Here is a 25,262-nt window from a genome sequence, read left to right as displayed (position 1 = left end):
AGGCGGGGCGGGGGCGCGGCGGTTCGGGACTACAACTCCCGGCATGCCCCGCGCTGGGGCGTGCCCAACCTGCGGCGCCGGGTGGCTGCGCGATGGCGGCAGGTTTGTAATACAAGAGATGGGGATGGCGGCTGGAGTCAAGTGTTGCTGTGGAAGCGGCCTGAGGTGCGACGCTGGTGCTGCCGCCCCGTACCTGTGAGGGGCTCCGGGTTGGAGCTGTCGCGGTGCGGGTGCCTCGGGGAGCGGCGGGCGCTGGGGGTGTCCTGTGTGCGGTGCCGCGGGCTGGGGCGGTGTCCATGTCCGCGGGGCGAGGGGGAGGCACCGGGCCTGGCCCCTCGGCTGTGCTTGTCTCCCCGCCGGAGACCTTTCGGGGTTCCCTTCGTCCCTGCTCGCCATCCCGGGGTGGGTCAGCTTCAGCCCTGCTGCCTCGTTGGAGTGGCGCCGAGGTGTTGCTGCCCGTAGGCTTCAGGGGGAGCTTTAAACAGGCAGGCTGCCTCGAAGGGTGACAGGAAAAATAGCGTGTGAGTTTGCCGGTGCAGGAATCTGCACCCCGCTGGGAAACTTTCAGCAGCGTCTTAAAACAGAAGGCAGCTGAAAATAATTTTTGTAAGGGAATTTTGCTGTTTCTCGTAGTCACAAGCTTCGGTCGAAAAGCATAATCCCCTTTACAGTGGGAAAATGAAGCGAGAGCCAGCATAAACTGATCTCTGGGGAACAAGGAAGCTTTGAGAAGTTATTTTCTGATCATCAGGACTGTTGGGCCTGGGCTGCTGCGTCTGTCTGTCCTTTGTCCTCCGGTGTTCCTGGGGACACCCCGTGTGCCCAGGCAGAGGGAATGGCCCTGGGAGCATCCGGAGGCGCAGGGCTGAGCGGTCACAGGCTCTTGCTGCCACATAAACATCGGCAGCAGTTCTGTCTACTTTTCTTCCTAAGTGAGGAAATCACGTTGAGTCTTCAGTCTACCTGAATTCATTCATAGAATGTCCCAAGTTGGAAGGGACCCACAAGGATCATGGAGTCCAACTCCTGTCCCTGCACATGACAACCCCACAGTTCACACCACGTGTCTGAGGGTGTTGTCCAGTCTCTTCTTGAACACTGTCAGGCTTGGGGCTGTGACACCTCCCTGGGAGCCTGTTCCAGTGCTCCAGTACCCTCTGGGGGAAGAACCTTTTCCTAATGTCCAGCCTAAACCTCCCCTGGCACATCTTCCTGCCATTCCCTCGGGTTCTGTCATTGGTCAATAAAGAGAAGAGTTCAGCACCTGCCCCTCCTCCTCCCCTTGTGAGGAAGCTGTAGACTGCAATGAAGTCTCTTCTTAGTCTTCTCTTCTCTTCTCCAGGCTCATGATTTATGACACTTGTAGGAATTTTGTTACCACTGAAACTTTGCAGCCTTTGATCTCCTTTTTTGGATGGTTTCAAAAAGAAGCAGCTGCTTGGGAGGAAGAAGCTAACAGCCAGCATGATTGTAGAGTTTCTATGAGAAACTAAGGAAGACACAAAAATTATAAGTGCTGCATTGAAATATGTGCAGTAAAATGTTTGTATTTAGATGGACATATTTGAAACTTTTTATTAATATGAAGATCCTATGAGGGAATTCTCTCCTTCAACTCCTCAAATCACCTCTCTTCTTTTTTTGCAGACACTTTAAAAAAAATGGTTAATCCCTCTCTGTACTCCTGAAGAGGATATTATACACAGCTTGATAATGTTAGCTGCACTCAAATAAATAATAAGATTAAAAGTTGGATTATGTTGACTTCTTGCACAGGAAGTGTGTGTTACTAGTTGTCAAAACTGTTTCTATTGCCTAGGGAAAAGCAGATTGTGACTTATTTTTATAAATACACCAGGTTGGTTATAAGAGAGCAACTTTCTTTTACTGGGAGTCTGTTATTGTATGTTTCTTATTTTGTTTATCTGCTTATATTTCTAGGTGTTAAAAGTAGGTAGCCATCCACACCAAATACCTGGAACTTTGAAAGATTTACTGTCCTAACACTACATAATGTAACATTGTTATGTTAATGCTACATCAACAAATAAATTGGAATACAATTTGCAAGATGCCAACTGTTGAAGATCTGAATATTGAACAAAACTTCATTGCATACTGGATGTCTGATAGTTCCCGTGCTGGAGTCTTACTAGATCCTAGTTTTACTGGTTTGAAAATCAACACAGAAAATTTGTTATCCGGACTTGAAAACATGACAGCTTTCCCTGCTGAAGTGTTGCAGCATTCAGACAGCTGTTCTGCAAGTGATGATTCCTTGTGTGAAGAAAAGTCTGGCAGCTCTTGTACACTTCAGCAATATACCACTGAAACATCTTTTCCAGCAACATATAATGTAGAAGCCTCTAAAACAGACTTTGCCCATGGTGAAGTGGATGGTCAGAATAAATCCGATCGCAGCGATCCACTCCTACAAAAGGTTGAACAGGTAAAAGTCCTAGAACTCCTTGATGTACAAGAAGTAAGATGTTTGTTTGTTTGTTTGTTGGGTTTTGTTTGTTTGTTTCCCACATATGATTTGTCATACCTGGAAGTAAGCAAACTCTTTGCAACATATAGAACACAGCAAGCTTAAAGAGCAAGTCCTAAGTCACAGTTATGTGTGCATTAAAGTTGGTGTGCATTTATTAAGAGTCTAACTTAATTTGTTTCCAGCTGGCACAGGTTTCAGTTTAAAATGAAATTGCATTCAGTGGCAGTGCACTTGTTCTCAAGATCTCTTTTTCTGGAAAGGTGCACACAGTTTTACAGTGTTCAATTGTTTCTTCACTTGAAGCTGTGGAAATGGGGTGCTGGTTGTTACAGTGGTAGTACTTCACCACAGATACTCTCAACATAGTGAAGTACTATGTTGTTGTATCTATAGCAACATTCTCTGCTAGTTTTCAAAGTAGGGTGCTTCTGTTTAGATGAAGGGAGATGTTAATGTTTAATATGATGAAGTATCCAAGAAGCTGGGACAAAAAGGCTTGGAATTACAATGCTGTGATGTTATTGTTTTTTTCCAATACAAGCATGTCAGCTGATCTGCTGTTAACGGGCTACACGTCTGGTCACAGCACTTCCTGATTACTAGATGTATATATCGTGTTAGCTGAAAGTGTTCAGGGGTGCTTTAATAGATCTTGCTGTTAAGGATTAAGAACTCACCTCCTTGTCCACTCTGCTAGCAGCTACCTCGGTACAAATCCCTATGTCCGTTCACTCAAATGTGGGGTGTGTGTGTGTGTGTGTGTGAGGCTTTAGAGTACAATTCTACAACTTATCTGATGCCATATAAGTTTTTTCTTCTATTTTACATTATAGGAATACATTTATTCACTTTTTTGGTATTGTCAGCAGTGTCAGACAGTGGCTAAATGACAGACATTAGCTGGTTTAATGGTATCATAAGAAGAATTGTTAAGTTTTCTGTCTTAGAAAGTTATTGACAATTTAATATATTATAAAAAAACATCTGATGCTTGTAGTGGCAAATGTAGTTTTGGATGTATGAGATCTTTTTCGGTTTGGTTTTCTGAGGATATTATCAGAACATGTACAAGTATAATGTTTTTAATAAATCAAGTTGGAGATGAGAGTTAGTGATCAAGATCCAAAGATCACCTGGCTCACAGCTTCTACTTGCATAGTTCCTTACTTCTCTTTTTGCTGAAAATTGAAGGGACTACAAGAAGAATTCAAGGGAAATTTTCTTACCTTTTGGATGACAAGTGTGGTCCAGCTGTTGATCTGTGGAAGGATTTCATCAGGCCTCCTGTCTCTCCTTCGACGGAGTTGGAACTAGCACATATGCATGTGCTGGAGATACAGGGATAGGCATGGAGGCCCACCACTCGTTGCCAGGGTTTGATAGGGTACAGAATGCCATTCATATGGCCCTTGAGGCTGGCCTTGAGGCAGGGCCAAGGACTCCTGCTACACAAGAAAATGAAGACTGGATTGCTGAATTTAGTCAGTCTTCTAATTCTTTTTTATTTCAGACAACTTAATGAGTCTTAATGTTCTCCAGTGCTCTTTTTCCGCCCCCGTCTTGGTCCTCTGTGAGATCTTTGAGAGAAAAAAAATGCAACACACCTTTTTCTAAAGGTTTAATTATTATGAAGTATTTAATATTTTAATAAAACTACTGCATAGTAGAAGTTAGTGTTAAAAGAGCAGAATTTGAATGCTTTCTCATGCAGTAGAAATGAGTGTTCTGATTCCTATTGTTTCCAGATTGGTCAATTAAAGACTAGTGGAACTGCTAATTGGGCAAACTGGAAATAACATGTGCATTCACAGATTAAAAAAAAACCAAAACAAAAACCAACACAACAACCTCCCCCCAAAAAAACAACCAAAAACCACCAAAAAAAACCCGCAAAAAACAAAACCACACCAAACAAAATTTTGTTTAGTATAGCATTTGATAGTCTTAATTCGTTCATATTACACTTACCTAATAGAATACCTTTAAAACAAGAAATACCTATTGTCTTGATGATACTAATTGTGTGGTACATTCTAAGTAAACCTGTCCTCTAACACATTTTTTTGTTTGAAAAGCTGAAGGAATTGCAACAACAGAAACGGGAACAGCTAAGGAAACAACACATAGAGCAGCTTCAAAGGCTGATGGACGAGCGGCAGAAGCTACTTAGCATGGTGACTGGTCAGACAGCAGCTCTTGGTAAGTTGAGAAAGAAACCATACTTTGAGTAAACTGAAGAATTTAATCTCATTTTCTAGTTAAAATCTGTAAGAGTCTTCAGTGTTCTTCATCTTAAGACTACTTGATTAATCAAAGATGAATGCTGTATTGCTTCAGTGGCTGATCATTGAGTGTTGCTGTAGGAACACTGTCTTGTTTTTATAAAATGCCAACTGTAATGGTAACTTGACCAATTTGTGCTATGACGGGAGCCCTTGTTTTGAAGAACATGTTTTAATTATAAAAGACAGTGTAAAACAAAGAATTGCTTTCCTTTCTGATTTTGTCAATTTTCCTTTCTGAGTTTGTCAATACTTTTGATTGCTTTAAGCAGTCACTGTATCCAAATTAAGTGGTGCCTATTGGTTTGTGCTTGTGCATCATGTGATGAACTAGACTAGACTGAAGAGCTCATCTGTACTGAAAAAACAAACACTTGTAACCTGTATCAGTTTTCCAGTCTTGTTTGCTGTGTACAAATGGAGGGGGCAGTGCTGGGCTGGAAAAAGCTTTTGGAGTTGAGCAGAGGTATTCTCTTTGGTATTCTCTTTTGTTGGCAGTATCAGTCCAACCTGACTTAAGTGAAGATATTTCTTTCACTCTGTCTACTTGAGAAAATGAATTTAGGGCTTAGCATTAGGAGAACAAAATCCAGATTGCCTAATCACTTATTCTTGATCAGTAACATAAGAATGGAGGCTGGGCAATTGGTCTTGCTTTTCAGTGCCATTTCTTTTCTCCTGTGGAAAAGAAGTGTTGTAATACAAATACAATGACACAGCCATGTTGTTTTTTTTTTTAATTTCAAGGCTGTACTCTGATGGCTAAAAGTCAAAAGCTAAGACTTAGGCATTCAGTGGGCTTAACAACTTAACACCAGTTGCTATCATCTAGGTGTCAGAATCGCTTTGGAGACAGAGCTTATGCTCTGATTGTTTCTCAACATACACAAGACAGTGACTTTACAAAAGTTAAACAACAAGGAATGCACCTCATCTTTGAAGAACAGTCTTTCAGGAGTCTGTCAGTCTGTGAGAAACGAGGTTAAAAAAATGAGGGAGGCAAATATATTACTGGTTAGTCATTTATAGAAAGATAACTTGGTGTGTGGTGGGTTTTATTCCCCTTGTAGATGTTGAGCATTGTGAGGATTTTATACAAACGCTGGTTTACTTGATTTGTTGGTTGGTGTAGTGACAGCTTCCAGGCCTCAGAGTGTTCCTGTTGATGTCCATGTGAGTTTTGTTAGAAGCAGCATGAGGAAAAAAATCAAGTTCTTCTGTCTGTACGAAATGCTTGTCTGTTTTAGGAAAAGGAAATATAATCTTTACTGCTAGAGTTGATGTATGATAAAGACTGGGAAAATAGCAAATAATGACAGATACTGGATGGCTGAATTGTTTGGGCTGAACTGTACCCACATTTTCATGTGGCAAATAGAAAATAACAATCTCTCAGGGGATATTGAATGTCTTCAGCCCAGCTCTGTTCGGAGGATTAGTAACTGAACTGGAATTAGGAGTCCAGATGGGTTGAGAAAGAGATCCTGTTGTATGACTAAAAATTATTTGTACATCAGAAGCAATGTGCTGGAGTTCTTTATCTTTCCTCCTCTTCTCAGTTTTACCGTTGGCACCAGCATGACTACTGTGCTGCCATGATTGCATTAGTGGATTTAGTTCTGATCTAGCAAATTAACAAGGTTGCTGAAAATCTGGTTTGGGTGAAAAGGTATGAGATAGCATTTCATCATACTTCATACCAGCTTTAAAGCTTTTAATCAGAGGGCTTGGTCTAAGCAGATGCGAAAGGATAAATTGATCTTAATTCATATATATACACATGGGAAACAGAAGCTTGATAAGAGAGCCCTTCAGTACAGCAGACATCCAAATTTGTTCAATTCTTTTATTTTTAAGCTATAAATTCACAATAGCAAAGAAGATGAACAATCAGAGATATTTAAGGTCTCTGGAAAATGTTTAATACATAATTGAATGTTCCTTAAAAAAATAAAAGCTTGAATTCAAATAAGAATTAACTTGGGGAAATCTGAGGACTATTTTTGTAGAAATTCAGACTACATTATGATGAAGCTCCCTTCTGGTTTTAATCTGACCTGAATGCTGCTTAAAGTATGAGCTGAAAACTGATTTGTTGTTAGGCAGGAAAAAAAATTTATTAATTTTGCAGGAAATAACATATGGTGTCCAGAACAAAAGATGGAAATACTAATGGAGAGTGAAGATCATCATATTGATCCTTTACGTGTGGAAAGTGCAGATCTCTCTGAAAATACCAGCAGAAGAAAACATTTGTGGACTAATACAGAGGAAAGGTAATTCAGACCATTATTGTGCTGTTTTTATCAAGTAGATAATGCATGTTTGTTTGAATTCTGAGTCCTGATTTAAAGAGTCTGATATTCTCAATTTGTGTAGCTTTCTCAACCAAAGATGCCATTTTGCTCTGTACTATGGAGACCTGTAGTAAGAGAGGCTCTAACTTGAAATTGCTTATGCTGTGAAAGATGTGAAGTTGTGTATTGGCTGAAGAGGTGTGTGCAGCCTGGGGTAATGATAATTTAGAAGCACCTTTTAGTATGGGCTTAGTATATGAGTAGTTATAATTACTGTTCCAAATTTGATTTAGTACAATCCCCTATCCACTGTTATGTGGCAAAAGTGGTAATCTGAAGGAGTGTAAGGCTGTGACTCTATTTCCAGGAGTTATGTTTGTTTAAATATCTGTATATGGTTACGAAGCAACAAAGGTGCTTGTGCCAGAAGCCTTCTCATGTAAAAGCTTTGTTTATGGAGCTGATAGAACAGAAGTAGTGGCTGACATTGTTTTGAAGTTCTGCCTTATCTGCCAGCTCACCACAAAAGCAAGACACGCTTGTTCCAGGCTGCGATGGGTTGAGCCCAGCCAGCAACTAAGCACCCACTGAGTTGCTTGCTCACCCTGTCCCCCAGAGCAGAATGGGAGAGGGTATTAGAGGGGCCAACTCAAGAAAATTTGTGGGTTGAGATAAAAACACTTTAATAACTAGAGGAGAGAGGGGAAAAAAAACCCAAACAACAAAGATGTGAAGACTGTCCTTCTCCACTTCTCACAAGCAGATCGATGCCTGCTTTGGTCTCTGAGCAACAGCTACTTTTGGAAGAGCACGCCCCCAGTTTTTACTGCTGAACATGATGTTACATTGCACGGAACATCCCTTTGGTCAGTTGAGTCAGCTGTTATGGCTGTGTCACCCCTCTCAGACACTTGCTCATGCTCAGCCTACTTGGCTGAGGGCAGGGCAGCAGCATAAAAATGCAAAGAAAGCTTTGAGCATCAAAATAGTGTTCAGTAACAGCTCTAACATTGGTGTCCTGTCAAGACCATTGTAGTCACAAATCCAAAACAGAGCACCGTATGGGCTGCTGTGAAGAAAGCTCACTCCATGCCAGCCAGACCCGGTACCAGGATGTGAAGGAGCTGAAGTGTCAAAGGGAGAGATAAGGAACACAATCTCAGTGGCATTACTGAGTAGGAAGGTGGTTCTGTAGAGATTGGCAGTATGAGCAAAATACGAGTGTAAGTTGGGTGGTCTGGGCAGAAGAAAGGCAGTGAAAGAAGAAACAGCAAAACCTGCATACGGTAACTTTTAGAGATGTATACTAACTAAAGCAAGGGTTTGATAAACTATTTCTCAGAAGATCAACAGCTAGCATTACAATGCATTTCTCAGATTAACTTTGACACTTAATGACCAAAGTAGCTCATAATTTGTTATCTTTTATGTGACTACACCTTAGGTATTTGAATAGCAGAGACTCTTAACATAGTTATTTTATATAGAAATGTTAGACTTTTTTTTTAATTACTCTAGACCTATTAAAGCTGTGATTCAGGAGAAGAAACAGACATTTGAAGAATTCCTGGAAGAACAGATAAAACTAGAAGAGCAGCGACTGGAGCAAAACCAGAAGTTACAGGTTTGTGGGGTTTTTTGGTGTTGTGTGTGTTTGTTTGTTTAAATTAATTGTTCTTTATATATTGTGCCAAGATGCAATAGGTGCTTTAAAAATGTATAAGGAAGATTCTAGCATCAAAAGCTAATACTGAAAACAATATTCACGTTCTTAAAAGTAATACAATAAGCCCCTAATATTTCACTTTTTTACAATGTCTTTAGAAATTCAGTAGAAATGTCGTATATAAATTTGTACTCATATATGGGGTTTATTTGAAGAAATCTTTAAACTGTGTAAGGGGCTTTCTAATGTTTTGCAGTTTACTTTTCCTTACCCCTTTTCAGGAGACAAATGGATCAACCAATCAAAAACCAGTGATTAAACGACCTTTCCTGAAAAGAGGAGAAGGCTTAACAAGATTCACTAATGCCAAATCTAAAATTACAAAACTTGGAGAAAACACCCCAAAACTTCAACCCAGGGCTTCAGATGACAGAAATGTTATGAAAGTGGACAAATCACAAATACAGAAAAAAACTATGCCTCCTAGCAAAGAACAGGTTTCTGAGAACCCTTCTGCACCATGTCAAAAATATAACAATCCCAATAAAGCAAAACTTTGTCCTATTCAGAAGACCCTGGTACTCAGGAATCACAACGGAAAAAATATCCTGCCATTAGAAATGAGAATGCAAGCAGGGAAAAATCATGATGGACAGATGAGAGATTCTTTCCCATCAGATATTAACAACAAAACAGAAAATAAAGAGAGCGTAGTAGAATTTGCTAAGCCTAACTCTGGCAAAATTGGAAACAACGTATCTGGCACAGAAAAGCCTCAGTTGTCTCATGAGCTGACAAGTGCCTTTCCTAATTCTAAATGTCCTATAGGTCAACCTGTAAAAGACTCAGAACTGTCTTTTGAAGTTTCATTTCAGAATAAGCTGGAAAACTGGGAAAAGGAAAAAGAAAAAGAGAATCTAGAGTTGGATGAATTTTTGTTTTTAGAACAAGCTGCAGATGAAATATCTTTCTCAAGTAATTCCTCATTTGTGCAAAGGATCTTAGATCGAGATCAGCAAACTATGAAAGGCCGTAGAATGTCTTCTACCCCTATCAAGGCAAAACAGCAGCAAGTAAAAGTGCTGGCTGTTGAACTCATAAACAAGAGAAACAAAAAGGCAGACTGTATGACACAGGGAAATATAAATGATAGAGCAATTATGCATACAGTCTCAAATTCAGGAACAGCTTTCAGAACGAAGGACGGTGTCATACCTTCAGCTTCTTCCATGACAGCAGCTCCTGTTTTAAAAAGTAATCAATGGATTGTAAATGAAGATGAGAGTGAGGGCAATGGTGATACTACTACAGATTCTGAGAGTGAATTTGAGACCACATTAAAGGATGAAGAGGCTAAGACACCCTTTGTGAGGCATACAGAAAGTGATCCAGAATGTTTTGAATATGGACGTTCTGTTACAGACATCAGCAAAGAAAACAAAAATGGCGATGCTGACCTTGGCTTGGCAGACAAAGATTGCAGTGCACTGTCAAAGCAGAAGACTAGAAAAGCTTCAGACCATCAGAGAAGCACGTCTTGTATAAGTAGGAATAAGTTCGAGTTCGATGATGAAAGAACGTGGAGTGATCTTGATGAAAATTACAGTAACAGCGATTTACCTGAGAAATATACTAAAATACCTTTACAGATGGATTTTTCCAGTGAGAATGATACAATGATCCCAGATAAAGCAATAAAGAGAAAAGTTGCTGCAAAGAGGGGAGATGAAATGTCCAAAGAATCTGCAGTGGACAGTGATTCAAATAGACCTCCTGTATCAAACCTGATGATGAAACTGTTTCCTTCACTGAAACCGAAACAGAAGGCAGGCTGTCGTTCGGAGAGTGAAATCAAATCAAATGTGGAACAGGAGCCAGGAGGTAAGAGAACAGCAAGTGGTAGGAAATGTTGAAGAAGACGTATGTTACAAGTCTTCCCTTCTAGTGCTTAAGCTGCAACCTGACATTACACCGAAGAGTGTTAAGTACAGACTTCTGGGGCAGGCAATGGCCCTGTTCTCACCTTTCATCTCCTCTCCTGGTTGCATGTCTGATGTCAAATGTAACCATTATGCAACTTGCAGAATGAGTATAATCAGTGAAAACTTTTTCCCCCCCCCCGGAGGCTAGTTTTCTGTCAGACCAGCTATTGAATCAACTTGGTCTGAAGCTTCTTGATCACTGTTTCCAAATCAAGGGAAGTGTCAAAGGCGGGCTGAAAGCAAAGTTGTGCCTCCCATTCCAGTGACAGTGTGCGTTTACACCCCAGCACGGTAATGCTCTGCTCTTGTTCCTTTTATAAAATACAAGGAGGCGACAGCCCTGTCCAGGTTTTCTGACAGTAGTATGGTATCTAGAGAGTTCATGTGGATTATGGGAAACATGGTTTCATTTTTCTGCTTTGTCCAAGTTGATTTTGACTATATGGTTATAGTCTGGGGAAGGAGTGACCCTAAAAGCTCCTCTTGAAGCTGTTGCATTTATGTGAGATCATTAAAAATGCACTTGTGAAAGTGTGGTGGCCCAGCCTAGCATTTAAATCTCTTCTCTGTAAAGTGGTGAGATCTTGGTTTCAAACTCTGCTCCAATGAATGTTTAGGATTTTGTTTAGGTTTTTATGAGAAGTGCATATGAAAGCTGCTAGTTCTGCTTATTGTTTCATGGAGAATTGATTTTGTAGGGTTATCTAAAGATGCCTGCTAGATATTGTTTGCAGGAAGAGGGGTAGGGTTTTTTTTTTTTACTGAATCTCAGAGCATTTAGGAGTGGATGAGGCAACTACCTACACTGCAACATCAATATTTAAGCTCTTCTCTTGCTTACTCAGAAGTGGATTCTTAAAACACTGGGAGAGTTAAGTAGTGACTGAACAGGAAACTGGGATGGCAAAAAAGTCCACAAATCCTATTATTGGCCTCTGCAATAGATTTCACATTGGTGATGCGTGTGAACAGACTTTGTTGTGAATAAAACTTGAAAAAACTTCAACCATAAACTTTCCTGTTTTATGCTTGGCCTTTATATCTTCATTTAATTTCTCTAGCTTGACATGAAGCCCTTCACATTCCAATTCCTAATATATATTAGTTCTACAGAGATGATAGATATACTCAGTATTTGAGTAAATAGTGCAGAGTGCTTTAAAATGTCACTTCTGTGTTATTTGAATAGTAGGGTTGTGGTTTATTTTTTTGCAATACTACTACTATCTCTAAAATACTTTTTGTTTTTTTTAACTGATGTGTGGTAATTGCTTTCTTCAGTCTTATGGATGCCGATTAGATAACTTGCCTCTGGCTGTTCTTTGACAGGAAACACAGTTCCATCCCAGGTACTGAGGGAGAGACTCACTGAATTGGAAAATGAAATAGAGAAATTCAGAACTGAAAACACAACTCTTACTAAACTCCGAGAAGAAAGAGAGCATGCCTTGGCAAATTTCAGGTCATTTTTAATTGAAACATTTTGGTGCATTCACTTACACGGTATGTTCAGACTATCATAATGTCCAATTACCAACAGCGCAGGTAAATAATTGATGTGTTCAGTTACAGTGGAGACATAGGTCAAGAAACTAGTTGTTTCTCTATGTATATTAAACTGTGATTATGACTCACACACAAATTGTAATATTAAGAACCCCTGCTAGATTAATATCTTTGAAGGCTTTATTTAGGCGAATTTTGTTCTGAGTGATAACTCAGTCCTAAACTGGTCTTGGAAAACTGACATTCATGCTAACACGATTGATGCTTTTCCTTTGGATTGGAGAATATTTTAATTTGAACTGGGGGATTTACAAGTGACATACAGAGCAGAATAATCATATCTGGTGACTTCAATAAGGCATACCCTACCAAAGTCACTTTTGTTTTGTTCGGAAACGGCATCATGTTGTTGGCTAATGTTTAATTTGTGAACCCCTGCTGTTAGCAGATTCTTTTCCCCGGTACTTTTGGGGAAAGAAGTGTTCTACATCAAACCATTAATTGCTGGACTTCAAGCTAGCCATGTGACAATTCTTACTCCTTAAATAAGTAATACCATTTTATAGCTAAGTCTTCCTGAGGGTAACAGGTGCTGGGTTGGAATCAATGACCACAAAATTCAGAGTCTTCATTTGCTTCCTTAAAATCCAGATTTGAAGTAGTTTTGGGCTAAAACAACAACTTTGTTTTGTAATTATAGGAAAGAAATGGCAGAGTTTCAACAGCAGAAAGCCCAAGAACTGGCTGCAATAGAAGAATATAAAAAAAAGGAAATGAAAAAACTGCAAAAGGAGCGTAAAGTTTTTGAAAAATATACCACAGAAGCTAAAGCAATTCCAGATAAAAAGGAACGTGATGAAATTCAGGTATAAAAATGTGTTACTCTTCTAGTCCATACAGAAACACTTAAATTCATTTAAAGGCAGTTGAGAACAAAATTCTAACTTAATTGATAGCTTGTAAGTCATTTCAATATGCAAACTGTTAGTAGAAATGGCCTGAGGAAGGAACTACAGTCTTCACAATGTTGTTTGATGGTTTTAAGGCAAAACCTCTGAGAAAATGTTTTTGTCATGTTTCCATACTTAAAAACTACTCCTGACTCTGGTAGAACAATCTTCAACTTTGATACAAAATTACTGTAGTTAAGTTGTAAGTCTTTATTCATGGTAGTGGATCAAAGTGCAGACTAGAACTGTACTTCAGTTTTATTCTGTCTATAACTGTTGTATAGTAAGTGTAGTAATCTATAATTTTCAAAGTTACATTTTCTTATTACTTGTAGGTCAGATGTAAGAAATGAGATCTGCTTGTTCCTTCATTGTCGGGATGCATGGTTCATGAGATGTATAGACAAGTCATATTAAACATCACACATTAATTTCCCTCTTCCTTTCCTACAAATTTTCCTTATGGAAGGTCAACAGAGTGAAGTAACATTTGCTTACGTGGCTTGGCACGTTCACATGTGTTCTATGTGGTTGAGTCCTCCCTGTTTGCCTGTGCTGAGATTTTGAAGGGTTGTCTCAAGGGTGGCCATGTTTCATGGAATCATAGAATGGTTTGGGTTGGAAAGGACCTTCAAAGGTCACCTAGTCCAACCCCCACTTTCTGTCTCCTACACTGTCTCAAGTGTATTTGTACTGGCCGATCTGTGAAGTATAAAGGATGCCAAAAGGGCAATAGAGACACTTCCTGTGATTTAAGCTAAGCTTATAATGTTGGTAAAGTAAATAATATCTCTTTCAGGGAAGAAAGCTTCTTTCCTTTCACTTTTTGCCTGATTAAACTGATCTTATTTTTTTGCCATTCTTGTGGGGGTTTTTTGTGCTTGTATTTCTAGTACAACATCAAAATATTTTAATATATTAAAATATGAAAGCTCCTTAATTGATAAGCATGCATTTTTCTAAGGCTTTAAAACAGCAGATTGCGGAGTTACAGGAAGATTTAAAACGAAAAGAGGCAAAATGGTCAACCACCCATCGACGCCTGAAAGATCAAATAGAAGTTTTAGTGAATGAGAATATGGAGCTAAAAGAAGAAGTCAAGATTATGGAGAGGTTTCGTCTAGAAGCCTGGAAGAAAGTAGAAGCTGCTGGAAGCAAGAGGAAAATAGAAAATTCTGGCACTCTAAAAAGAGCAGAATCTGTAAGTTATTGCTGGTTTAAATTCATCTGTGTGAATAGCCTGAATTTTGGATCATAAATTTGGAATCAAACAGCTACAACCTAGATGTTTAGTTTTACTGGACTGACCTTGGGACCTGTGGCAGACACAGAATTTTGTTCATGTCACTTTCTCTCCAAATGTGCAGCATCCCTTCTGTTGAAGAGCTCATCTTAGAAATTCAAAAAGAAGCAATTATAAGATCATAGATTGGATCTAACCTGTGAACCTCTATACCTTAAGGATCAACCAGACAAATCAGGCAGTTCACCATTGTCTAAAGCAGTTATATTTAGTTTTGAAACGGTAACTGTTATTCTGGATTGCTTGTACCAAATTAACATTCTGCAGTTGTTGGTAGCAAGGCAGCAGATAGGGAAAGAATTCCAAAGTACAGCTTGGGCTGCATCACACAAGGCCTTCTGTTGGTTAAATATCAAAAATGTAGTTTGAAGAAAGCTTCCAGCAAATTTCATGGCACATGGTGTATAACTTTTGTTGCTGCTGAATGAACAGTTATGAATAAACATCAGGTAAACCATGAATAATTCCTTTCTTCTAGTGTCTACCAAACAGAGGCCTGAAAAGTCAAACTGCATCTCTGCTTCTTCCAGTACAGAAGTACAGCAAGATAAATGGCAAAAGTTACTCACAGGCAAAAGGTATAAATGTTTGTCTAATCAGAGAATGCTTTAAAAGCAATTTAATGTGGATTTTTTCCTTTTATTAAAAAGAATACATCACCAAGTGTGATAGTCAAAAGTAGGAAGAGAATAGCTGTATGGACTTGAGCATATGGGCAAGATTCTGGAGAGCGCTGTGATGAGACCATTCAGGTCTTTTGGTCATGTCTGGTGCTTTGGGGCTTACCAGAAACTGCATTCTGTAATCCAAAATGGCATGAATCGTTGATGTTCTCCAAGCTGTGGATGTTGAGTAGATGGCCATATTGATAGCATTGGAACTGCTGTGTCTCTTCAGAACCCTCTGTGATCAGGATCTGTTATCGTATGGGCAGTGCTGTAGTGCTGTCCTTGTTCACAGCTAAGAGCAAATGCTGTTGGCAGCCATACCCTTTCCTGTGGAATAATCACGTACAGAAAGTTATGGGAAGGTACTTTTTTGGCATCTCTGGTAGCTCAACTAACCATTAGGTTACCTGTTGGAGGAATATCTTCCAGAACAGAAGCTCTTGCTGGTTTATTTTGGTAATCTTTCTGGTGTGCAAGGAGAGACGCGGGAAAAGTCTGCCAGTCAGTTCCTGTTAAAAGGCTACATTAGTCTTCCTTTATTCATTGTAAGGCAGAAGCAATAATGTTGTCTAGATCCCGGGGGTGGGCAGGAAACTCCTTTGTAAATCTCTACAGAAATGAAATAGGAAAGTGCAAATATTAGTCCTGTTGCAGTGATTCTTCAGCTGCAGCTTCTTGCCAACACGTGAAACAATGACACACCCTAGCTGGCTTATGCTAATTCTTTTCATAAATGTACTTTCTGTTTCTACTGCATGTAAATGTAGGTGTCCTGTACAACTTGACCTCCTATGTTAACACTTAAACTGTACTTTAATTTTACTGTCCAAATTAACTTTGTTACATGTATGTGAGTAGGAAAGCTTTCTAGAACATCTGCATCAGCACCTGCTAGTGACAGAAGCAACTCTGAGACAATGACAGCACTAGAAGATTCTTCTAGCACTTTTATGGGAGTAAGTTCTGTATCTTGCTTTAGTTTTTAAGAGGGGAAACCCAAAATAAAACAATAGTTACTTGTATGTAAATGAACATCTGGAGGGTGACTGGTGAAGCTGTGGACTCAACTGCTATGTTCTTCCAGTTTTCTTGTCATACCAGAAAATGGCTACGTAGGTAGTCAGTGCAGAATGTTTTACCTGTGTCTAGTAGTTGCAACATAAAATAAAATAAAATCATAATCTCATGCTCCCTTGAATTTTGCAAAATATTACCTTTTGAGGGAGGGGAAAAAGATGGACGTTTATTATGTTCCATGTAGGGAAACCATGCAAGAATCTTGTGAACAGTTGAATTAATTCTTACATTAATTGCTGTAGGTAGCATTCAGGTTTCACCAAACTTCATCAATTGTTTCATACCTTGAAATGGATGCCTGAAGGCACCTGCGCACTATGCTACAGCACAACACTGAATTCCACTTCAGTCCAGACTGCAGCTGACCACAGACAGTTATTGCCAAGTCTCAGTCTGCCTTACCACCCGATTTATACTAGGAGCTGCATAAACCCCAGACTGTGTTCATGTCTTCCTCCACTTGTCTTCCTCCCCTGATGCTCCTTGTTTCCTAAAATACCTATCAGTCTAGGAAAAAAGGAAAAAAAAAAAAAGTAAAAAGACAAAGCTTGATTTGAGTTTATGCTGAGTTATTGCTGTCATTTCAGGACACCTCTCCTAATGAACCTAACACGTCACTACCATCTGGACCTGCATCTATAGACAGTGAAGAGGTAGAGAGAGAAACTGCTTATCCTGATGGAAAGGTAACATGAGAGCTTGGCACTCTGAAATTCCGCAAGACAGCTGTTCTGGAAGTCGAATGAGAATGTGTGATGGCTCAATACTGACCACTCTGTAATGTATTCATTAGGTTGAAAAGGTTTTGAAAAATGGCTGTCACCTCATATTTTTCCCCAATGGGACATGGAAAAAAGTGGGTTCTGATGGGAAGACCATAACTATAACCTTCTTCAATGGGGATGTGAAACAGGTTATGCCCGATCAAACAGTGGTATGTATCCTACATTGTCTGCACTTTTCTACAAATACTTATTTCCATACACATGTATACACACACAGACATACAATTTCTCACTAGTTAGGTTAAATCTGAACTGTTCTCTGCAGATTTATTATTATGCCGATGCTAAGACTACACATACTACGTACTCTGATGGCTTAGAGGTCTTGCAGTTTTCAAATGGACAAATAGGTAAAGAAATAATCCAACCCAACCAACCCTTAAAATTGCTGCCCATATAAATACCTGCATGTATGTAATAAGCATATTGTCTCAATTTCAGAAAAGCATTATCCTGACGGGAAGAAAGAAATTACATTCCCTGATCAAACTATTAAAAACTTATTTACGGATGGGCAAGAAGAAAGTATCTTTCCAGATGGTACTATTGTTCGTATCCAGCGGTAAGCTTTACCCTTTCGGGTACCCTGGCCTGTTAATGGGAAGGTAGCAGTTAGGGCTTACTGCCAAAGGCAGTATATGGTGACAGATCTATAAGTTTATATTTGCATATATTGTACTATGAACCTGTATTTACTGCTTGAAATGTCTTTTTTTTTTTTTTTCTTTTTGGGAGCTGGGAGGAGACAAAGACTGATTACCTGTGTATTTTCTCCTAGGCTAACCTGAGAGATTTTTTATTTGTCTGTAATTCTAGAGAACATATGAGAACATAGCTGGTGTGGCAAGCAGGTCTGACATCCAAATTGATAGTGCTGAAACATGAAGTTTTAAACTTTTCTTGGACTGTTGCAGCAATAGATTTTGTGCAGAGAAAGTGCAAGAGCAGCTCTCGAGTATAAAGAAGTTATATCAGTTTTGCAGAAACAAGTTTTTCAGTACCAGCCAGCTGGGATGATATTTAACAAAACAGGCTTTTCACAAATAGTGTTATTTTTGTTTTTAAGTTCTTCCTTCATTTAGGCTTGCACATTTAATGTTCATTCTGAGATTAAGCTTGAGCCTATGCATAGTTATTACAATGTTGTGGTTTTTATAAGTACTTACATACATTTATTTACTGCAGAGATGGAAGCAAAACTATAGAGTTCAATAATGGCCAGAGAGAACTGCACACCCCACAGTTCAAGAGACGGGAGTATCCAGATGGTACTGTCAAGACTGTGTATGTGAATGGACAGCAGGAAACAAAGTATGTCTCAGGGAGAGTAAGAATAAAGGACAAGGATGGTAATATTATCATGGACACCAAGTTGTAGGTAATGTCAAAACTGACGGAAGTGTTCACATATTGGCAAAAATAATGTACATTCCTGTAAACAAGAAGAGAAACCCATTGAAGCTTGTGTGTATATATTGTTTATAGTATTCCTGACATAAATTTATTTTTCAGTGGGTGTTACTACATCAGAGCTTTTTGTATTTTTTTCCCACTTCTACTTTTAAGAAGCAATTGATCAGTATTCTGTCATGTGTGGTTTAAAGGGTCTATTTTAAAATCAGCTGTCAATGAAAATTCATCAAATAGCAGTATATTATCTTTTTAGAAGATTCCTCAATCCAAGGTAAGACAGTTGTGCTGTTGGAACCCCTGCTTTGGTGAAATACAGCAGAGGGCCAGATTTAAGAGTCTGGTTCTCAGTCTACTTATTGCTTGACTTAAAAGAGTAAAGGAATAGTAGCACTCCTTTTCAGTTAATCTAAGGCTATTCTTCTTCCCTCATCATCTTATTTTATTTTAATCTCACAGTTAAGAGGCAATAGCATTAGCAGACCCCAAGTTCTGTTCTGTAAACTGCTCTTCTATATTCATAAGGCCAGGACAGGTGAGGCTATGGGACAGTTTAATGCTTCAAGCTACTCAGAAATGGGACAGGAAACACCAGAAACCAACAAAGGCCATCTCATCCCATTCTTCCACCTAACGGGCATTTTTAAGATGACTTGCCTATTAAAATTCTACATTATACAAGCAAAGTGATACTGCTAGTGTCTGCTTGAACTCTGCAGTGTAGTGGATGCTGAAAAGTTTCATTCTCTTACACAGTAGAAGATGCTTTTTTCCCCCTGTCCCCTCCCTTTCTCCTCTTTTCTTTCACCTGGGGGCCGGGGGAGGAACAACTAGCAGTAGTGCAAACTATGCTCACTCAGAGCTAGAAGTTGCTTGTTGGGTGGACAGGCAGGTCCTGGCAATCTTAAACAGCACTTCTTTTGTAATTCAGGGCAAAGTCTCTTTCAAGATGGTTGATAAGCAACTTCTTTTTAAAATGAAAATAAGGAAAAATGTATTGTCAAGATGAGCATATGACAGCTTGATGGGATATCTGCAACAGCATGTAGCACATGTCTGATTAATACCAGAATATGTACTATAACTGTGAAAGGATTCTTCCACTGCTAGTGTAAACACGTAAACTACCCTTGCAGTACACCTGAGCAACACTGCTGAAAGAAGCTTTGTACTCTTGATTTCATGGGATCTTGAGGGAAGAGACAAGCATAAGGTATGTGCACAAATATGGGAACAAACTGAAACAGAGGAGGTTCTCTTTGAACATTAAGAAACACTTTTTTACTGTGAGGGTGATTGAGCACTGGAGCTAGTTGCCCAGAGAGTTGTGGAGTCTTCATCATTACATTTTTCTTGATAATCTAGACAATATTCTCCAGGCCAAGACTGAAAGGGGCTAAGCTTTAAATGTAAAAGATACACTATGCTAATACAATAGAAAGACATATAAAGAAACCTCACATATTATAGCAGCAAAGGCAAACAAGCTTTTATATGCAAGCTTCTGTTTATTCCAACACGTTCAAATGAACAGTGCAGCTCCAGTAGGAAGAAAGTGCAAAGCCAATCAAAACACATCCATCTCATCACAACTGAAAACAGAAACCAGAGCAGCCAATACAAACATGTTACAGAACAAAGACAGTAACACCCCCCTGCCCCAAATGTTCACTCCCCATTCCAGACTCTGGTAACAGACTTCTCCAGTGCCAAATATGCCTGAAACAAACACAGATTATATCACAGTAATAAAGTTATCTTCCCTTCAAGTCTTCTAACAAGGTACCAGAACAAATACACCAGCTTTTTATCTATTTCTTTACTACTGACATTAATTCCATGAAATTATGTGAAAGATATCATAGAACAATACTTAAGGCTCTAAGGTCAAAAGAGATTGAGACATGAGTATATCATTTCACTATTTCAAGATTCAAAAGTTTTTGGAACATTATCTGTAAACATAGATTAGAAGAGTTCTTATTAAATGGGAGGGAAAATGACTACTTAACAGAGTTGGCCAATAAATCTGAAAATCCTTGTCTCCAGTATTCTCTGTAGACAACACATATTGTAAAGCTTTTGATTTAAAATATTCCATGTTTCACTAGATGTACAGACATCCAATTGCTATAATGGATCTGTCTGAGAACCAGTGACACTGGACACGGAGATCAAACGCTGAAAATGAAGAAAAACAATTAATTTTGATTGTTTGGGCAGAATACACTGCCCCACATCTGCAAATTACCTTTTTCAGTTACTAGCAGCAAAAGCTCTGTTATATTGCCTTAGGGCTCTTTGTTTCAGTACCTGTTCATTCTTAAAGCTATACTGTAGACTTCAGTAATGCATATGGAAAGATTTTTTTTTTAAACAGCATTTTGTTTTATTAAAAGAGGGGAAGTGTAGACAGAAGGGATTTAAAAAACAAACAAACAAAACCACCCCACAAACTCCCAAACCCCCCCTCTAGGTATTAACATTACTGACAGTTGACACTTTGCTTAAAACTTCTGAAATTGTACTTCTGTAACTAGTATGAATTTGTAGTTCACATGCACTATACTTACATGTCACTCATCCAAATCTGCAAGTCCCATTTCTATCAGTTTCATATGAACTAAGTTTTGGTCATCTCCATACAAGGAAATGGTGACCTCTGGTGAAACAGCCTGAGAAACAGAAGTTGACAAACTTGAGAGCAACAGATTTAAATCTCAAGCTAACCAATAGTCAAAGTGGTTTTACTGGCTACACTCACTGCCTAAATGTAACTCTGCATATAGAAAGAACACTTTGTTTTTAAGTAAACAGGTTTAAAATAACAGGAATGCTCAAAAACTTTTTGATTGCAGGATTAAAAAGAGCACCACATGACATTCTCTCTTCAGCAGCATTCTTTCATGGTAGATGTTCACAATTTTAAATTGTGAGGGTTCATGGTAAAACAAATACTCAAATTATACTCAAGAGTGCTAATAAGAATTATGGGCTGAGCAAGAACTAGGAGAATAAAAAAGTGTTTCTCACAAGGATGGAAGCAGAAAGCTGTTTTCCTTCAACACACTCCATCATAGCCCACAATGCTTCCACACTCCATTCTGGGGAATAAGGAATCCTTTTCTTTTCTTCGTCATATAAAGCAGGCTTAAATCCAGCCAACAGAGCTCGTACTGCCTGAACAGGGTACTTAAGCAGATGATAAGGTACGTGACGCAATCTACAACAAAAATGAAAAATGTTTGCCTGCCAACAATCCACCTGTCAAGCTAAACTCTCAGTATGGCCATGAGTATAGCTTAATGGTTCATGTGATAGATTTACAGTGTGGAAACTGGGATCAGAGTCTCTGCTTTACAATACCATGCTGGTGGCAGACCAAACAATTAATCAGGTACAGCTTGGCCCTCTGAAGGACTTCAGCACAGGAACCATGAAGAAGCAAGGCCAGTATCACACAGACCCCTCAGCCCACCAGGCACACCGGCTCCCCACTACAATGCACAGATTTGAGCACAGGAATGCAAACCAAGTCATCACAGTTAAAGCTCTAAATTTGGTGTGTCTGGAAAATGACACAGGCCTTGTGCTCCCAAGTGCTTCATGCTTGGATGGGCTCTAGGCATGCTACTGGAAACAGGTGCCTTAGTTTTGTTATTATTATCTCCCAGTTCTTCTATCTTTCTACCCCAGAAGCAAGGGAGTGTATGAGGCTCAACAAGGCCAAGTGCCAGGTCCTGGACTTGGGTCCCAACCCCAGGCAGTGCTACAGGCTTGAGGAAGAGTGGCTGGAAAGCTGCCTGGTGGAAAAGGATCTGGGGGTGTTGACTGACAGCTGGATGAACATGAGCCAGCAGTGTGCCCAGGTGGCCAAGAAGGCCAACAGCTTCCTGGCTTGTATCAGGAATAGTATGGCCACCAGGGCCAGGACAGTGATCATCCCCCTGTACTCAGCACTGGTGAGGCCGCACCTCGAATCCTGTGTTCAGTTTTGGGCCCCTCAGCACAGGAAAGACATTGAGGTGTTGAAGAGTGTTCAGGGAAGGGCACCAAAGCTGGTGAGGGGTCTGGAGCACAAGTGTGATTAGGAGTGGCTGAGGGAACTGGGGCTGTTCAGCCTGGAGAAAAGGAGGCTGAGGGGAGATCATCTCACTATCTACAACTACCTGAAAGGAGGTTGTACCATGGAGGGTGTTGGTTTCTTCTAAGTAGCAAGTGATAGGACAAGAAGAAATGGCCTCAAGTCACACCAGGGGAGGTTTAGATTGGATATATGGAAAACATTCTTAATGGAAAGGGTTGTCAGGCATTGGAACAGGCTGCGGAGGGAAGTGGTGGAGTCACCATCCCTGGAGGGGTTTAAAAGGGAGGATGGTTCCTAGGGACATGGTTTAGTGCTAGAGTTAGGTTAGGTTATGGTTGGACTCTATGATCCTGAGAGTCTTTTCCAACCGAAATGATTCTATGAGGGGGAAGCAGAGGAAGTGCAACCCTGAAATAAAATACACACTCTTTCTCATGATCCTGACAGTTCATGAAGCAGGAAATCTGTTCAAATGCCCATTTTGCCTTATCTTCATCAAGGACTTGTAGATCCTCCACGGAACTCATGAGCAAGTCAATGTGATTAAGCAGTATATATATAAAGTGCTTCAAGAGCAAAAATTCAGACAAACTTAGGGGATCCTAAAAGCCTAGGGTGTCAGAGACGCTTAGCTGACATCTGTGTGTCAGCACAGGAGCAGTTCCCAGAGCAGCTCAGCACCAGACAGAACAGGGATCTGAACTTCCAATTTCCACACAAGCAGCACGGGCTGTGTCTCACTCAGATATGCCCTTATCTTATTCCCCAGCTGTGTTCTATGCAGATTGCAGTCACATAGGATCAGAGGATTTGTTTGTACACCTGGAAGGCTCCATCCCTATTTTGTGTAAGCTCCTTGGGTACAAAAGCAGATCAGAAGCCTGAGCCTACTTCACAGAAACACGATATTGTAACAATGGCCTTCTCAGAACAACCCAAGAAAGAGAAGCAGGTGCACAACCCCATACCCTGCAGACAAACTATTTAACCAGCCAACCAACCTTCTCTACAACTGAAATCTAATGCTAAATTATTAAAAATAATATATCTAGAGTTATATAAAAATAAATATTAATAATTGTAAAATATATACACTTATAAGTAAGTACAGATTTCACAAGTGTATACTTATAGACACACAGACATTTTACATGCATTTTTTTTCTTATGTATTTACCTGCTTGCAGGGACAACCGAAAAATTACCATAGTCAACAAACTGAACCAGGATCTTAACAGGGTCAAATTCTTCAACAGACAGGAGCTTTGCTCTATACCAGAAACCATCCTGGTATTCTACAAGACAAGGCATACCTGTAAATAGAAAAAACAAACAAAAAACAAAACAAAAAAACAAACAAAAGTATGACAAAACACCCCAAAATATACTCACAGTGCAGTACAAACTAACTGAACTTGAAAATACATTTTACTCCATGACTGAGATATTTTTTTTTTCTTCTCTTATTCGTGCTATTTTGTTCTATGCACCCTGCAATTCCCTCTGAACTCCCATTCACAATCATTGGTATGCAAGTAGTTTATCTGTCTCGCACAGCAATCACAAAAGTTAACAGAAAATTGCTTGGTACCCTTCCAACCTGGTATTCTATGATTCTATGGAAGATAACATCCAAACTGCTTAACTTTTAAACTTTTTGACTTTGACTCATCTGCACATTTAATTTAGTAAACAGACCGATCTGTAAGAGAGTAGACAATAGTCTGGAGGACAGAAAGCAGATGCTGCCTAAAACCTCAAGCAGAATGTTTCTAGTTGGTAGAATCAAGTACTGGTTTCATCACAAAGTTTTAGACCCACATACTTTACATTAGTTTAAGCCCAAAAACTGTGGACAAGAGAATTAAAGCCCATGCTTTGCCTTAATGTAGAAATCCAGAATTAAAGTGAAGTGAGACTATTTAGGGTTCATCTAATTTCTGTGATGCTCTTTAGGGTTCATATAATTTCTAACTCTTGGTAACATGATTTGCTGTACATAACTTGCACAGAATTTATTAGCAAGATTTTCACAGATAACAGCTTCAGTCACCTTAAGTGAAAAGTTTTATTTTTGCTGTATGCAGTCAGTTCATCAACTTTCATAAACATCAGTCTGAGTTGTTTCCATCTTTTTTTTTTGTTTAGCAGAATGAGAGAAGCCTCAATTCCACAAAAAGTAAAAACATATGATTATAGTGTAACATACAATTGTAGTGTAGTGTTCCTCCTTACTGTCCGAAAGTTTTATTTAAAGATATACAGAAACAACTATTCCTATTCCTCAAAAATAATTTCAGGCTTTTTTAAAATCCACAAGAAACAACAGGGAAAATAAACACACTAATATACCTGTTTGGAAGTGTGTTACAAGAGGAAAAGACTCCACACACTTATTGCACCATTTCAGGGCTTCTTCAAGGCTCTCCAACTCCGAGTCACAGCTGGCATCTCCCTCTGGGGCAGATGGCGGCAGGGGGCTCTCAGAAGGCTCAAAGCAAATATAGACCTACTCAAAGAAAAGCCTCTCTATTACAAGTTTTGTGGATGACTTAAAACCTACAAGTTCCATCAGTGGTCAACGATTATTACAGAAGATTACTCATTCCCAGCTTTGAAGCTTTCAACACATCCTTGCTCCCCTTTCTTCTGTCCTCAATTTAAGAATAATTTCATACTTACACCAATTTTTTTTCCAAAAGCAGAAGAGTCTCATGACTTATCAACACCACATGAATGAATGGAATGCACATAT

At 39.4% G+C, this 25,262-nt stretch overlaps 2 protein-coding genes across 4 annotated transcripts in view; one reads left to right on the top strand and one right to left on the bottom strand.

The window, feature by feature from the left end:
• The first annotated feature begins 37 nt into the window (after positions 1-37).
• CENPJ (centromere protein J) lies at positions 38-18,536 on the top strand. 3 transcript variants are annotated; one of them, XM_021286268.2, is made up of 16 exons: positions 38-165; positions 1,942-2,449; positions 4,570-4,693; positions 6,908-7,052; positions 8,592-8,697; positions 9,021-10,620; positions 12,051-12,183; positions 12,928-13,093; positions 14,142-14,378; positions 14,959-15,058; positions 16,007-16,104; positions 16,813-16,911; positions 17,019-17,159; positions 17,276-17,360; positions 17,452-17,572; positions 18,196-18,536. In XM_021286268.2, exons 2-16 carry the CDS (start codon positions 2,027-2,029, stop codon positions 18,386-18,388), a joined length of 3,771 nt encoding a protein of 1,256 aa, XP_021141943.1. In that variant the 5' UTR covers positions 38-165; positions 1,942-2,026; the 3' UTR covers positions 18,389-18,536. The 3 variants fall into 3 exon arrangements, with proteins under 3 accessions (XP_021141943.1, XP_021141946.1, XP_021141945.1); XM_021286271.2 differs by having other exon boundaries at positions 41-102; XM_021286270.2 differs by having other exon boundaries at positions 74-224.
• Positions 18,537-19,887: 1,351 nt separating this feature from the next.
• The window catches only part of RNF17 (ring finger protein 17), a 52,980-nt gene continuing 47,605 nt past the window's right edge, over positions 19,888-25,262 (bottom strand). The window contains exons 34-38 of the mRNA XM_065049195.1: positions 24,860-25,016; positions 23,685-23,820; positions 21,454-21,643; positions 20,994-21,095; positions 19,888-20,601 (exon numbers count right to left, since the gene is read on the bottom strand). Of these exons, the coding sequence (XP_064905267.1) occupies positions 20,997-21,095; positions 21,454-21,643; positions 23,685-23,820; positions 24,860-25,016 (582 nt within the window). The 3' untranslated portion in view covers positions 19,888-20,601; positions 20,994-20,996. The remainder of the gene's footprint in view (positions 20,602-20,993; positions 21,096-21,453; positions 21,644-23,684; positions 23,821-24,859; positions 25,017-25,262) is intronic.

Source organism: Columba livia, chromosome 1 (assembly GCF_036013475.1).
Source record: "Columba livia isolate bColLiv1 breed racing homer chromosome 1, bColLiv1.pat.W.v2, whole genome shotgun sequence".
NCBI classification, from domain to species: Eukaryota; Metazoa; Chordata; class Aves; order Columbiformes; family Columbidae; genus Columba; species Columba livia.
This window is presented reverse-complemented; position numbering and strand designations above follow the sequence as displayed.

Coding starts and splice junctions, on each gene's coding strand:
- CENPJ (XM_021286268.2), top strand. CDS start 2,027: ATGTTAATGCTACATCAACAAATAAATTGGAATACAATTTGCAAGATG. Junction 13,094..14,141: donor AGGAACGTGATGAAATTCAG/GTATAAAAATGT, acceptor CATTTTTCTAAG/GCTTTAAAACAGCAGATTGC. Junction 17,361..17,451: donor GTTTTCAAATGGACAAATAG/GTAAAGAAATAA, acceptor TCTCAATTTCAG/AAAAGCATTATCCTGACGGG.